The 16241-nt window shown below is 34.1% G+C and overlaps 1 protein-coding gene across 1 annotated transcript in view; it reads right to left on the reverse strand.

The window, feature by feature from the left end:
• SCN3A (sodium voltage-gated channel alpha subunit 3) overlaps positions 1-16241 on the reverse strand; it is a 112821-nt gene that overhangs the window by 71872 nt on the left and 24708 nt on the right. Inside the window, exons 3-7 of the mRNA XM_023188159.2 lie at positions 11979-12292; positions 6159-6277; positions 4478-4567; positions 925-1053; positions 152-243 (exon numbers count right to left, since the gene is read on the reverse strand). Of these exons, the coding sequence (XP_023043927.1) occupies positions 152-243; positions 925-1053; positions 4478-4567; positions 6159-6277; positions 11979-12242 (694 nt within the window). The 5' untranslated portion in view covers positions 12243-12292. The remainder of the gene's footprint in view (positions 1-151; positions 244-924; positions 1054-4477; positions 4568-6158; positions 6278-11978; positions 12293-16241) is intronic.

Below are 16241 nucleotides of genomic sequence, written 5' to 3' on the forward strand. Positions count from 1 at the left end.
TTAGGAGCTAAACTGACATCAAAACATCAATTGGCATTATTGAATGGGATGAACTATGATAATAAGCAACAAGGCTAATGCTATAAGTCATTATAAATTGATCTCAAACTTAACAATTAAAGTCAGCCTCGGTGTTTAACCTAGCTCTCACCTGGAATGACTGAAATTGTTTTCAATGCTCGGAGAACTCTGAATGTTCTCAACGCTGAGACATTGCCCAGGTCCACAAACTCTGTCACATATCTGTAATAGGGGAGTTCACACACAAACACAATAACACACAAGAAAAGTTGGAGATATAAGGGGCCTACTACCTTACACCAGCTGCTTCTTACCTGGAATTACAGAAATAGTTTTCAGAGCTCTCAAGACTCTGAAAGTTCGAAGGGCTGAAACATTGCCTAGGCTTACAAATTCTGTTACATACCTGCAGAATTAAATCAGAGTTACTGATAGTTTTGGCAAATTTTATACTAAATGAGGACTTAATGCTGGGTTTGGAACATAGAGCCCTGTGAGTTTAACAAATGGAGTTGCTATAGACCTCAGGGTGCCATATGCTGAAAGTTGCTTTTAAGAAACAAAATTGTGTTGCTTTATTTCAATGTAATTTTCACTAATATGAACACATTTGTTTGCAAAACTAATCAAAGTACAGTTGTTGCTATTAAATTGTAGTCAATGAATAACTTCATTTTTATGAAGAGAAAGACTATATGACATGAAGATAATCCCATTTATTGATCATTTGCTGGATATATTTACATTGCAATATGTATTCTAATATGTATTCTTAAAATACAGATCCATATAGTTAACTTGACTAACAAGAAAGCTCTACATCTAATATATAACACAACGACCTTGTTTGTGCTATGACTATTTTCATTCCTTTGCGTTTATCAAATTTTCAAAATTACTCACGCCATCACAATGACACTGAAATCCAGCCAGTTCCATGGATCACGAAGAAATGTAAAATCTTCTAAGCAAAACCCTCTTGCCAAGATTTTTATAAGTGACTCAAAGGTATAGATTCCAGTGAATGTGTACCTAGGAAAAACATCCAAGACAAAATTAACAATTTTGTTTGAACTGTTAAAATAAATGTTTTCAACCATAGCAAATCCTATCCTTTTGTGGTTTTTCAATTCATTAATATATTGTTCCTTACTTCTATTTATCAAATAATCTATACATTTAATTAGACTTACAAGTCTGAGCAAAGAGTCAAACTGAAGAGAGAATATATTCTCTAAGAATCTAATTGCATTTAACTATTTGGGTTTTAGAATAATAGTTTTTTTTTGTTTTTTTTTTTTTTGAGACGGAGTCTTGCTCTGTCGCCCAGGCTGGAGTGCAGTGGCCAGATCTCAGCTCACTGCAAGCTCCGCCCCCCGAGTTTATGCCATTCTCCTGCCTCAGCCGCCCGAGTAGCTGGGACTACAGGCGCCCGCCACCTCGCCCGGCTAGTTTTTTGTATATTTTAGTAGAGACGGGGTTTCACCATATTAGCCAGGATGGTCTCGATCTCCTGACCTCGTGATCCGCCCGTCTCGGCCTCCCAAAGTGCTGGGATTACAGGCTTGAGCCACCGCGCCCGGCCAGTTTCATGTATCTTATAGATAATCATCGAGTTTCACCTTCTGGTGCAGCAGTGTCTGATAGAAATGTAATTCAAGTCACAAATGTAATATTCAAATTCCTAGTAGCAAGTGAAAAGATGAGAAGAAGCAAGTAAACTTATTTTTTATACTGCATTTTATTTAAACCAATATATCTAAAATATGAAAATTCAACAATTAAGATTAGCCAAATTTCAAGGTACCATAGCCACATGTGGTTAGTGCCTTCCTCATTGGACAGTACAACTTTAGAGGCAACATAGCTTGGATTTAGTTATTTAAATAATAAAATATTTTATTCAAATTTCTTAATGAGTAGACTCATTTTGAGGGCTATTTTACATGTCTACTATAGAAAATATACTTCTTTTTTTAATTTGTAAGAATCATGCAGAGTTATAAACTGCCCCCCATTTATCTCTCTCCTTCCCTTCCTCCCTCCCACCCTGTGTGTGTGTATGTGTGTGCATGAGTGTGTTGAATAGATATATGTATGTGTGTATGTGCATATATTATTACAAGAAATGTTTCAGTTCACCAGTATTCTATATGTGTGTGTTTGCGCAAATACCAAAATACACGGATAAACAAAATTCTTAAATCTAACCTTGCATCAGCTACTATCTCTATGAAATTGGGCTAAATCATTCAAACCTTGCTGAAATTCAATTTTCAGCCTCCAAAATGGTGGAAGACTTTTCTATTTACTGTTTAATGTCATGTATTTCTAGCCCTCTTTTCTTTGAGTCTTGACAATATAAGTTATTGCTGTTTTCATTTTTTTTTCAAAAATAGTTGAGAGTACTTGTTTTTCAACATTGTGTTCTTTAAAAGCACAATTCAAGTTTATTTTTCAGAGCACTTCACCCAAGCCACAAAGATTTGATTTACTCATATTAAATTCATTAGATCTTCCAGCCTACCAGGATTTTATATATGAAAAACGTTAGGGTCATTATTTTTGAAATGTTTTCTGTACAAATTTCTTTCATATGAGGGAACAAAGACATCAAGGATAATTTATGCAGATATCTCCAAGTCTAGTTTTCTTAAGTACATTCCCTTCCTTTTCTCCCCCCAAACTCAATTGATCTCATAAGTAATAATTGCTATCTTTACTTATTTTGAAGTAGCTGACTATTAGGAAGAGATATATTTTACAATAGCAAGCTTATGTTTGCTGTGTTGTAGTTTGGATTGTTGTGTAACACACATAATCACCATGATATTTCTGTTTGTAGAGATAGCTGGCCTTTTAAAGACCTAGAAACACTGCATATGTATGTTCTGTTTATTATATTAGTGGTTAGTAATTGCTGAGGCAATTCTTTGTTATCTATAGAGTTACTAGGAATAAGATTAAAGTCCCTACTTTTGTTCTTGATTTTGGAAAATTAAGAAAATATGTGGGTACGTTTGGAATGTATGGGAAGTGTTCATGGCTGTCTATGGAAGAGAGTGCTAGAGCCTACTGAGGCAGAGTTCTACACAGAATAGGTATTCAAAAACGCTTATGAGTAACTAGGTTGGGCAGGTAAATCCTCAGAGAAATCTATAAAAACAGAACTAAAAGTGGCAGTATTTGTTACACTATTTTGTCTCTGATTATACATTACTTTTAAAAATATAACAATAAAAAGAACATATTATATTTTTTTACTTAACCAGTCAGATACCTGAATATTGTATTATACTATATATAAATAGCCTATATAATCTAACCACTTTGTTTCACTAGAAAGTATGTTTCTTTGATGCAAATAACCTCATCTGTGACTGAAAAATAAGAAAATGAAATAATGTTACGATGCAGAAATTGTATTAGTTCATGCACAATTTTCCCCAGCATGTTGATGTTTTGAAACAACGAAGGGCATTTTTTTCTCACACTTAAATGGAAAATCCCTTGCAATAATAATAATAAAAAGATCTTGATACTAATACAGAAAATCCACAGAAGTGTTTTCTTTTAGTGCAGCAAGGGCCTGGTTTAACATCCTGAACAATTAATGTGCTTAGACATTTCTCCATGTATTACAATACAGAATGAAGCATTTTACTTTGATGAAATCATACAAATATCCCCAGTCTGTATTTCAAGGGAGAAAGGATGAGGTCCAGGATCTGAGACCGCAAAGAACTCAAAGGCTATGATTTTAGGTACAAACATCAGATGAGACTCAACTGGGCAAGTGTCTTTTTATTGGGATTATTATTGTTTCTATGTTGTATTCTAGTTACAAAGTTCCATAAGTTTTAGTCTCCCCCAATCATGTTTCCCTAAGCCTTGTTATTTTATGAACACAGTTTTATGGAAGACATTTTCTTTCTTTTACGGAACACATCTAAGCTGTTTCAGCACACATGTTGTGTATAAATAACTTACATATCTAAATACAGCTTAGACATCTTAGATGTATAATTAAGACATCTACTTAATTTACAGCTAAAAACCTAAATCTATTCTATTCTATTTGAATATAACAATAATAACTACATACTAGAATAAAATAATTTAATTTATCAAATTACTCAAATGATCATAGTATTTTATCTCAAATGATTAACAATGATTGAGACTTAATTTTAGGCTAGATGATTGATTTAGTTTACCAGAAAGTGTATGCTAATTTATAACCTCTCTTTAACAGACACTGTCATGAGTTTGTTGGAAAAATACTTACCTCAAAGAAGAATAACTCCCCCAAAGAACTTCCCTTATCTTCTTTCATATTATGAAAATAACTTTTTCTTAGACAGAAATGGAAACCATAAGTCAGACTATACCCACAAGGAGACTGCTAGAGAATTTGAGTGTGCATTTCTCATTCCAATAAGCTATTCCTACTTACTCTACATTCTTTGTCCAGTCGGGAGGGTTACTCAAGGTCATAAATACGCAGTTGGTCAAAATAGTGCACATGATAAGCATGCTGAATAAAGTAGATTATAGTTAAGGAATAAATGTTAGTAGGTTACCATGGCCATTTATAAATGATCCAAAACACACAAAAAAGTTTATCGATGCAAAAACTGTGAAATTAATATTACTTATTTGTTTTAAAACAATTATAAAATAATAAGACACTTCAAAGCCTGTGATGTGTCCTTGGTGCACTCTCTTTTTCATTTTATATAATATACTCACAAAACTGAATTTAATAGAAAAATGATCTCTATTTGAAGTAAATGCAAATTATTTTGCATTCCAATCAATTGTGTGAAATTGCCCTGGAAGAATAACTCATCATCCCTTAGTAAGTTTATAGTATGCCATAAGTGTAAAAGATGTACTTCAGGTACGTTCATCCCCACTGACTTATAAAACGTTAATGAATGCAATGTAAAAATTGTGAGAATGTAGAGCCCAGTATAATCAAAGATTACATTGATTGAGAATTCTACCATAAATAGTAGGTTTGTAGTGATGTAACTTACTCCTTTATGGTTTATAGCATAAAAGGGGGAGATCCAATTTTGTCCTGATAAGGTAATGTTATTTTCTAGCTTTTTGTTTACACTTTAGATTGTGGGGGAACCCAGCAGACCATCTGGCTATACTCCTGTGTCTAGTCCACATTATACTTAAACAGACAGCACTATTCTGATGCTCTTCTGAGAATTAGTTGTAGTACGTTCTCTTGGGTTCTAAGTCCCGACTTCCCTATAAGAAAGTTTATGATTATTTTGAGATAAATATTTTATTTTAGAATATAAATACTTTCCAACATCAAGCCATAGAATGAGAGAATTCATACCTCAAAAGGTTATCAGTCTCATTTGCCCTGTCTCTAGGTGAATCAGTCTTTAAGTTTATATAGAAGCCTGCTTTGAATCTGCCTGTACAAAATGCCCATTCTTGAACACTGCCTTAGAAAATCACTATTCTATTTTATCGTTACTTGAGAATTTTCTTGAAATTGACACCTATTCTGCCCTTTTACATATACTTTTTGACTAACATTGTAAATAGTTTTAAGTTCGACTTTTTGATATACATTCTCAACCAGGTACATGAACACATAGTATGAGTTTAATAAATATTTACTGAAAAAAAAAGAAGGGAATAAGATGGAAGGGAAAAAGGAAGAATGAAGGAAGGGAAGAAGGAAGGAAGGACAGAAAGAAGGATAAATCCAGGTGCTGAAGATATAGAAACAATTAAGGCATAAAGTTTGAACACTTGGTAATACAAATAGTAATACTGACCATAATCTAATCTTTAGCAATGATTATACATGATCTCATTGAAGCTGATAAAGGTGTAAGGAGATTTGCTCTTTTTCCTACCATATAATATATTTCATTTACACATTCACTGTCATGGTTGGTTACATATTTTCTTCTGTAATGTTGTAGTCATTCTATAATACTTTTGTTATAAATAGTGGAAAACCAGTGCAAACAAATGAATTAAACTAACGTTACCATTAATGTCAAAGAAATTTTACAAATACTCGAAAATATAAATGACATTTTCTTTAAAATCAACTGTTAGAAATAGCATTTAGGCAATTCACATTGAAAGGATATGAATGTACCAAAATCTTGATAGCAATTTTCCTAACAGGGTTTAGTGGAGTTAAAATATACAAGGCAGAGGTGGCACTGAATCGGAAAATTGCCTTTCCTTTATTCATTACTATAAAAGTCTGAAAAAGAAAATACGAGAAAGAACTTACTAAATTAGACATGTGCTTATTTAAAGAGCTTACATACATGAAGAACTTTTTACAAAATAGAATTTGTTTGTTCAAACTTGTTTGTTTAAACCAGTTGATATATCATAACTACAAACATGTTAGATGTTTAAATTAACATATAGTTACAAATAAGGATACTATTTACTATTATCTAATCTGTCTCTAAGATTCCAACTTGCTGATACTAACTGACAATTCTACGCAAATTTTTTTAAGGAATTGTAATGTAGCTTTACAGATTCCAATTCTATTTAAAGCTTACCATCTGTCTTCAGCTTTGGTAAGTTTTCAGATTACTCTATACACATTGCTACTAAAATAATCTTTTATAAATATTTTAATTACATCAAATCTTTTAACTTCAAAGTTTATGATGGCTTCTGATTGTCCCTGTAGATTAAAAATGTTCAAACAGGTTGAATAACCTGATTTTGCTGACTATAGATGTGTGAGAAGCAATCAACTTCTCAGCTAATACTGAGGAGGGATGGATGCATTGAAATTTGGTCTGAAATACCCATTTCAAAGGGCGTTCCACAATTAAAATTCTATGATCTGAGAGCTACAATCCATCCACTTAGCACTAGCTATGCTACAAGTGATTACCTACCATGTTCCTATAGAATCATCTTTTATTTTTTTCCACTAGAGTCATCTTTGCTATGGCCAATTCAATTCAGTTGTCAACCTCACTCAGAACCAATCAAACTCTCCCTATGGCTCTGAATATGAGTGTCATAGACTCCTAGAAGAAGGTGGCAACTAAAAAGTCATTTAATGCAAACTCCCTTCATTTCAGGTAAATGTCTCCATAACAAACCTCACAATATACTTCCACCTACAATGGCCCCCTATTATGTCAGAGGTTCTTAATCCTGCCTGAATATTAGGGTGTCCTGTAGAGATTTTAAAATTGCCAGTTGAATGGAAATTTCTGAGGGATGGGCGCAGACTTGGGTATTTTTAAAAATTTCCTGAGACAATTCTAATATGCAATCAAGGTTGAAAATCCCTTCTCTCTGGAAATTTTCTCAGCTATCAATCACCTCCTTAATCATGCCCTTCCAAATAAATCACACTACCTCCTGATCACTCCCTAATTGTTTCTCTTCACCAGTAAGTCTTAGTATATTAATTTGCACTCTTTTACATGTTGCTTGTAATTATACTCAAGTAGCAATTTACACATAGTGTTCATTCTGGTGAGAACTAGGTTAGAAATTGTTATAAACCATTGAGCATAAGAGCTTGTAATCTACTTTTTCTCCGTTTTTTCACAGTATTTAATAGCCTGGTTTGCAAATAAACACTTGTTTTAATAAAATGTGGGTTTACCTTAAAGGTACTATTTACCTTTAAGACCTCTATTCTGTATATCCATTGACTTAATAATATGTTTCTGTCCTTTAACTAGGGGCTATATGCCATACATTTATGTTCACTGACAACGTGCTTTGTTTAAATAGGTAGACAAAAATATTTATATTGTCAGTATAAAGGGGAGGGAAAACAATTTCTCTGTTCATTGCTCTTTTGTATTTAAGACCATGGTGCCAACCATTACTTAACTAACCATTTTCCAGAAAATGAACAGTTTTTCTGTTCATTATCCCTTTGTATTTAAGACCATTGAGCCAACCATTATTTAACTAAGCATTTTTTTTTTTCAGAAACTAAACAGTTTCTCTGTTCATTGTCCTTTTGTATTTAAGACCATAGAGCCAACCATTACTTAACTAACAATATTCCAGAAACTGCACTCTATAAATGTGAATAGTTTTATGAAGCGGGCAAGCAAACTATTCTTTACCAGCAGCAGGATTGTGTGTAAGGGACAGTGGACCTTGGAAAGACTGTTGCTGAAACACAGAAGCATTAAAGGGTTGCCTTGGAGTCACAAGATTAGATTATTTAATACTACAAGTTGAACAGTCAAGATCCATTTAGGCTTTCAACAACAGCAGTAACTTGAAAAAGCTCACCATAATTTAAGGTGCAGGCACTCGTGCTCTTTTGAAACAATTTCCCTGAAAAAGCAATTTCTGCTTGCAACATTAGGAGAGGGTTTCATTTTGAACTATCTCCAAAAACAGAGTGAACAGCAATAAATTATCCCTTTAAACATGAAACCCTTTGCTCCTCCTGCAAGATTAGCCTTTGTAGTACTAGCGGAATTAAAGTTGACATGCTAAGAGCATCTTCGTTGAATGTATAGGTTCTAAAACAGAGTAGGCCTTAAGACTACAATCCCAGTTTATTTCTCGTGAACAATACCTGACACAAAGAGAACCCTGAGTTCTGAGAAATGCAGAGTAAAATACTAATGTCCTGTATAGTGAAAGAATTGCAAGAAAAAGTTTGAAATGATGGGGCTCTGATGTTATGAAGAGATATACCTAAACTGAAAATTACTTGAGAAAATGACAGATGAATAGGGGAGGGATAAATTATAGCAATTCTAAAGTTATGTTTCCAAGTAATGATAAGTAATGATGTGACTTAAAAAATTAATACTTCTTATTGCTACTGACATCATACTGATCATCATTGCTACAGCTGGAAGTATGTTAAACCAGCTATTTTGTACTCTGGAATGTTACTTGCTGCTTTTTCCCAGGTAAACGCATATCTTACAAGTTTACTAAAAGTTTTACTACTTTGTGGCAAGAATAAGGTTTACATCTCAATGATTAGGACCACATCAATCAGAGAACTCAAAAAATGATGCAACCAATTTTTTAATATTCTCTTTTATTTTATTATATTAATAAGCATAGTATATCATTTCACTTAGTGGTTCAGAGCTCTGGCTCTGGAGACGAATGCCTGGGCTCAGATCCTGGATTCACCACTTAAGGAGTGTGGTCTTGAGCAAGTTACTTCACCTCTCTGTGCTTCACTTCCCCATTTACAAACTGAAGCTAACAATAGGACTTGCCTCACTGGTTCACTAAATAGTAAATGAGTTAAAGCACTTGGCAGCGTTTGACACAGTATGAGCACAAGAAAGGTTAGTTATGATTATCACTGTCACTGTTATTAATAGTACCCTGGTCAAATTCAGTGCCATTAAAATACATTGTGATGTTACTCATTTAATTAAATTAGGTATTCAAAATGCATCACTAATTAATGGTGACAGAGAGTTACATGATGCTTTAAAGTTTTTAAATGCCTTTTACCTGTATTTTTCCATATAATTAACACACCTTCATAACATTTTTTTAAATTCTAAAACCTCTTCTATTAGCTTCTTCCATTACTCCTTCTATGCTAAGAATGACAAATTACTTCCTTGTTTAATAGCACCTCAATCTTCATCTTTATGGATACTTCATAAACGAAAGCAGTGCAGCCAACAGTAAAGACTGTCTAGATGTCTCGCAAGATGGTTCACAGCCACTATGAATAAATCAGGGTCTAAGTCTGGCTCTCAGCCATGGAGGCAATAAAATTGACTTTGTCAACAACAGAGGACGATTCTGTTTTTCAGTGGCAGACTCACATTAACCAAACTTGAAAACCTGGTATATAAAATAAGAATGCCAACCTATTTATTTATTTAGACAGGACCTTGATCTGTCACCCAGGCTAGAGTGCAGTGGCACAACCATAGTTCACTGCAGCCTCAAACTCCTGACCTCAAGCAATCCTCCTGCCTTGGCCTCTCAAAGCCCTAGGATTACAGGTGTGGGCCATCATGCCTGGCCTCCAATCTATTGATTTACAATAAGATACATTACTTTCATATGGACTGAGATAATTGTAGGGATGTAGCCAGGACGTTCTTTTCTTCAAGCAGATTTAGTGGAAAACAAATTGGAATCAGAAGGTTTCTTGCTGAATGTGGAACCCAAGCCAGCTGACCTAATCGAATGATGTGGAATGTTTAAGAGCATGTGTTAGGTAGTTCAGTGTAGCCCCTGCACAATGAGGTGGCCTGGCCTTTGGGAAGAAAATGCTTTCAGTGCTGCTACTAAAGTTCTGTCTCCCTTGGAAAATACTAATACTAACGCTTGCCTCTATTGTTCTCCTTTCGTTTCCCCCTTAATCCTACCAGGCTGATTGATTCACTTTTTTAAGGACACTTCCTTTCTTTAAGTAGCAAATATTTTTAATCATAGCAGAGTGAATCAAGCCTCCTCTCTTAAAGATATCTTTACAAATATATCCTTCAGAGCAACAGTTTTCACTGGATAATATTTTTTTCCAATTTCTTGGGGGCAGCGGGGGTGACTTATTGTAATCATCATAACTAAATTTCAAATTTTTCTTTATCAATTCCATAGTAAATTGTTGAAATAAGTTATTTTTAGAAGTACATGAATGTGTTAAATGTCGCCTTTTATGAAACTAGCTATAAAAAGGGTAAAAGAAGAATCTGTTTAACTATTTACATGTACTTTTATGGCTTTAAATAAAACATAAAAGCTTGCTATTCAAAGTGTGGCCATGGAACAGCCTGATGGTTTGTAAGAAATTCAGGATCTCTGGCCCTACCCTAGACCTATGGATTCAGAATCTGCAAATTAAAAGATCTTGAGGTAATCTGTATGGATGTGCAAGTTTGAGAAGTACTTACTTAGAACAACAGGACTAATTCCATGTCTGAATGGTTGTCATTTCCTTTAGCCATCACTGATTTTATAAAGTTGAATTATAAACTTTTAAAAGGATGTGTTTTGACTAATAAAGGTGTTCAATATCTTCCATAATCTATGTCATCAACTCATGGTGATATTAATTTATCTTTAGTTTCTACATTGAACTAGTTTTATGCTTATAAGTGTAAAATATAAATCGTGGTTATAAAATACCTTAATATTCAATTAGAAAGAATAGAGTGCACCACCTATTTTTTATATTTTCTGTAAGATACCACCCAGCTAGTTTAACTATAGAAACCAACTAATTCTGATACAGCTATGCATTTATTTTAGCATTAGGAAAGCACAGTCATAACTGTTAATTTAAAACATGTATAGATGGAGAAAATTTTAAAGTTCTTTTTTTTGGTCTTACAATTTTGACATTTTTTTCTTCAGGGTGATGTTTTAACAGTATAGGTGATTCAGAATCTAGCATGCCACAAACTATATAAGGTTAAGAGAAGATCCTAAACATATTCTAGGTGACTGGGGGGAAAAGGAATCTCTGAGTGACCATGCTTCTTCACGTATTATCTGCCTATAGGAGGGTGCTAAGCAGAAGATTATTTATTGTCCTCTGGAATACAAATTATTGTGAAGGTACATCAAATCAATCATGAACTAAAAAATAATTAAGTACAACATACGCTCATAATTCTTTTCTGCATCGGTATTGTTCTGTAGGCTATCTTATGCTTGAACATATCAGCCATAACAGATATTTCACTTTGCTGATATCAGTATTAATTTTGACTATCTGAATTACTGTGAAATTGTAGAAATCATTCATCTATTCATATTTCCACACTGTAACCAACTCTTGACTTCATTTCTTATAAATGTTTGTTTTATTATATTGTGCTAAAAATAAGTGACAGTGAAGAGTGTTATAAAATCTTTAACAGAAGAAAAATTATGATGCTGTATATAAGGCCCAGAAAAGTAGATTACAATTAAGAGTTTAATTAAAGATTTATTGGAAGTCTAAAACCAGTACTCACTTTCTTATTGATATAGTAGGGGTCCAGATCCTCCAGGGGCTCTGACACCATCTCTGGAGGAATGTCTCCATAAATAAATGGAAGGTTCTTTCCAGCTTCCAAGTCACTATTTGGCTTTGGTTTGTTCTCATCATCATTATCTTGTTCCTTTTTGGGTTTCTTGGCTTTCTCTTCTGCAGCACGTTTTTCGATAGCAGCAAGAGATTCTCTAGTAAAAAGGCGGAAGCTTTCAGGTCCCGGGGGTACCAACAGTGCCTGTGCCATCTTTTCATCCTGCACATTTAATTACGTGTAGCTTCTTGCATATGAATTGCCTGCAATAAAAGAAAAATTGCATGAGAGTTAGGAAAGCAAGCAATTGGGTATAAGAAAATCAACTAAAATGTCATTTTTTAGTAATTTTTAAAGCTATAAACATTAAGTCATGCTTTTAGCAACACACTACACATTTGAACTTGGAAACTTTGTCATTCAACCTAATTCTCAATAAACCAAGTTTATAAATCTATCAAAAGTCTGTACTTAATGTTAATTAGTTTGATTTAGCCATTCTATAATGTATAGTATATATAATACATATAAACATTATATTTTATCTCAAGTATATATAGTTTTGTCCATTTTTTAAGAGCATTAAAAAATTCTGTTTTGACATCTTTCCACCAAAATATAGTATACTTTCAGCAAAAGAGTAATGCCAGCAAAGTTTGTCAATAAAATTGCTTAATTATTCTGCATAATACCCCCCACCTTTTCATAACTTTGTAACTCCCCAAATAAAGAAGTACTGGTAACAATGCAATTATTATGATACATCCCCTACTCATATAAACGAGAATAGAAAATGAAGTTTTGCCAAACCCAACCACTGTTCTTGTTGTCAGCATCATTGACAACGGCTGCTCCAGAAAAGATCTGATCACCAACCAGCAGGGACATGGAAGCCACTGCCTCCAGAAAAATCTATCTATCTTTTGTATTTCCTTTCTTTTATTAAGCCAGACTCTGTTTCCTTCTGAGACAATGGAGAATATGTTTACTTCTTATTTCAATCTGCTGCCCTTCAATTATTCCAAGACAATTGTAACATTTTCCCTGAATCTTCCATTTAGTGTAGTGGTTAAAAGCACGGACTCGGGTGCTAGACTCTGTCTGTTCTAAACCCTGGCTCTGTCGCTTATGAGCTGTGTGATCGTGGACAAAGTAACCCCTTATTGCTTGACTTCATCTATAAAATGAGGATAGTAGGGAAGCCAATCTCCTGGGTTATCATAAGGAATAAATGAGTTAATTATGTTGTGTCTAGAATAGCTTTTGGAATTAGTAAGCACTATATTACTGTAATTTATCATAATTAAATTATCTTCAGTTTCCCTAGCCCTTTTCCCTCTTTTATGGTTTCAAGCATCCTCACAATTCAAACCACTCTTTAAACAAGTTCTTGCTGTACTGGAACCACAACTGTGACCACGGAATTAAAGGAATGAACTGAAAAGTGTAGCGTATAGGGGCACACTCACACATGCCGATCACCTGGCTGAGAAAGAAGGGAAGGCCGACCGATGGAGTGGCCCTGCTCAATTTCTCAGGGAAAGAAACAAAAATCTATTTGCAGGATACATAATAGAACTATCAAAACCACAAGAAATCAGCTACATAAATTTTGAAACATGAGTTATTTTATTTTGCATTATGCCAAAAATCACATTTAAAAACGAAAGATATAGAAACAATGACAATACCAAATAAAATAAGTACATCAGTCATCTTAATAAAAGAACCTACCACTATGGCACCAAAGTCATGATCAAAGTCATCTGTGACATTTTCCCCACTCCTACCATTCCCCTCTGTGCCTACATTTATTCTAGGTTCCATAGTATTTTACCTCTAAATGACCCTCTAATTCTTGGCAGCTCACTACATATACTTGAGCTTACAATCAGCAGCTCTGGATCTTTTAGTAACATAAGAAAAACAATATAGGTTATTGTGTGTGTGTGTGTGTGTGTGTGTGTGTGTGTGTGTTTAGTTTATATCTTAATTACTAGTTCCTTGATCTGTTCCAATGACAAAAAAAAGGTGTTTTTATAAAATTACTTATTATATTCTACTATTATGACTTTTTTGAGATAGTGTCTCACTCTGTCACTCAGGCTGGAGTGCAGTGGCACAATCACGGCTCACTGCAGCCTTGATCTCCCGGGCTCAGGTGATCCTCCCACCTCAGTCTCCTGAGTAGCTAGGACTACAGGTGCCCTCCACCATGCCTGGATCATTTTTTGTATCTTTTGTAGAGATGAGGCTTCAGTCGCCATTTTCCCCAGGCTGATCTCAAACTCTTGGGCTCAAGCCATCCACCCACCTCGGCCTCCCGAAGTGCTAGGATTACAGGGGTGAGCCAATGTGCTGGGCCCAAAAAGTGTTTTTAACATAAGATGTGTCTTTTTCTTTGAATGAGTATTTATGATATAACATTGTCATTATATTTTTTTGCTACTATGAAGGTATATTCTAAATAAATTATAAAATAAAATATCAAGCCTATCAAAAGTTATGTCATTTTTCCCCATTAATTTTGAACAGAACTTCTGTTTTATAGTTGGGCAGCACATTTTTTTTTCTCCATCAAGTGGTATAGTACACGAATCGAAAGATTTGAGAAAAATTCTATTTTACTCAAAAGTCAGTTGATCATTTATTTTGTGTTTTCTAAATTTACGGGAGGCAGCAAAAAATAAAACTAACGTTTTTAGCCATCTTATGTCAATTTTGATGGCCACATAATCAATCCAACTCTAAGCTGTGTGGAATAATCACAGCTTTTATGCTTTGGAGTGCAGAAAGAGTTTGAGCATTTTCTGCAAGCCTTAAGTACCCAAAGATGTGTAAACCATCTGTCTGATATCACCTGCCATGAATTGAATGGCTGTGGTTCTTCCCAAGTGCTGAATGAAAATGAAACAGCATGACAAACATGTCTTAAGGAAATTCTATGAAACATGGTCGCTTTCTTAGAGGAGAAAAACAAAACAAAAAAAAGGTTGCTTTAAGGATTTGGTTTTGAACTAATTTTGATGTCTTCATTGACAATGAATGAAAAACACGCTGCAATTGGAATGGGAGAGATGAGTTAGTACTGAGTCTGCCGCTAATGGTATGCCTGTATCATCTAACCTGTTTCAGCCTCAGTATCATTGAGGCCCCTCAACACAGAGGTGGCTGCCCTCTTCCAGATGGGAATAGCTAATTTATATTAATACATACATTTTACTTAATTGGAGTCTCCTGGTTGGTTTTTGTTTTAGAAATAAAATTAGGTTTAAAGTACCTAATGTGGAAATCACTGAATAACTTTCACAAATTATTCTGATTTATCTGAGATTATATGGAACAAGGTGCCATCACAAAATCATGAAAAAAATTTTAAAAATAAGTAGTCCTATACCTTCTTATTTACTTATCAAGGGCTGAAATAAAGAATTTGAATCTTGGTCAAAATAAAGTAAAAATGTCTCGTTGAAATTCCCATACCGTTGTCTCTAAGTCCTCGGAAGACAGGCTAGTTCCAGACTCAGCTTTTCCCCTGCAAGGGAATTAGGGTTTGCCCAATATTTGGGTAGGCTGAGAAATTAAAGAATTTAGTGAGTTAAAGTTTCTCATGGCTTCACTGACAATTTTGCGGTTTAGAAACCCCTCATCGTTCTTTGGCAGTTCTCTTTTACTTTTTTCCTCTCGTTTTTTGTTCTCTGTGAGCTTATTATACAGAGTTCTTACATAATTTTACATTCATATTAGAGCAGACTTTAAAAATTAATTCTTACTGATGCCTTGGTGAGGAATATATATATTATTAATGATTATATGCACATTATAATTTATTAAAATATATAAAATTTAATATATCAAATTTTCTCCAGAGCTATCTTTGCAAGGACAAAAAAGATAGGAAAAAAATCTTAGGAGATGATCTCTTTAACTAAAAACCAAAAAGCCTGTGGGTGAATGTGTGTGAGTAAAGCATATACATCCCTTTGTTAACCAGTAAAAAGATTATGGTTCAGTATATCCTATTTGAGGAATAAACTGCAGAATTCCAAATCTGGAAGGGATCTCAAAATCATTTATTTGGAAAATATTTATGGAGGGATTCTATGAATCAGTTCTCTGCTTGAACCAGGAACCCATGGTCACTTCCCCGGGGCTGACAGTCCAATGTGGGAGGCAGATTTTTATACAAACAATCATAATACAGTTATATAC

Source organism: Piliocolobus tephrosceles, chromosome 11 (assembly GCF_002776525.5).
Source record: "Piliocolobus tephrosceles isolate RC106 chromosome 11, ASM277652v3, whole genome shotgun sequence".
Lineage (NCBI taxonomy): Eukaryota > Metazoa > Chordata > Mammalia > Primates > Cercopithecidae > Piliocolobus > Piliocolobus tephrosceles.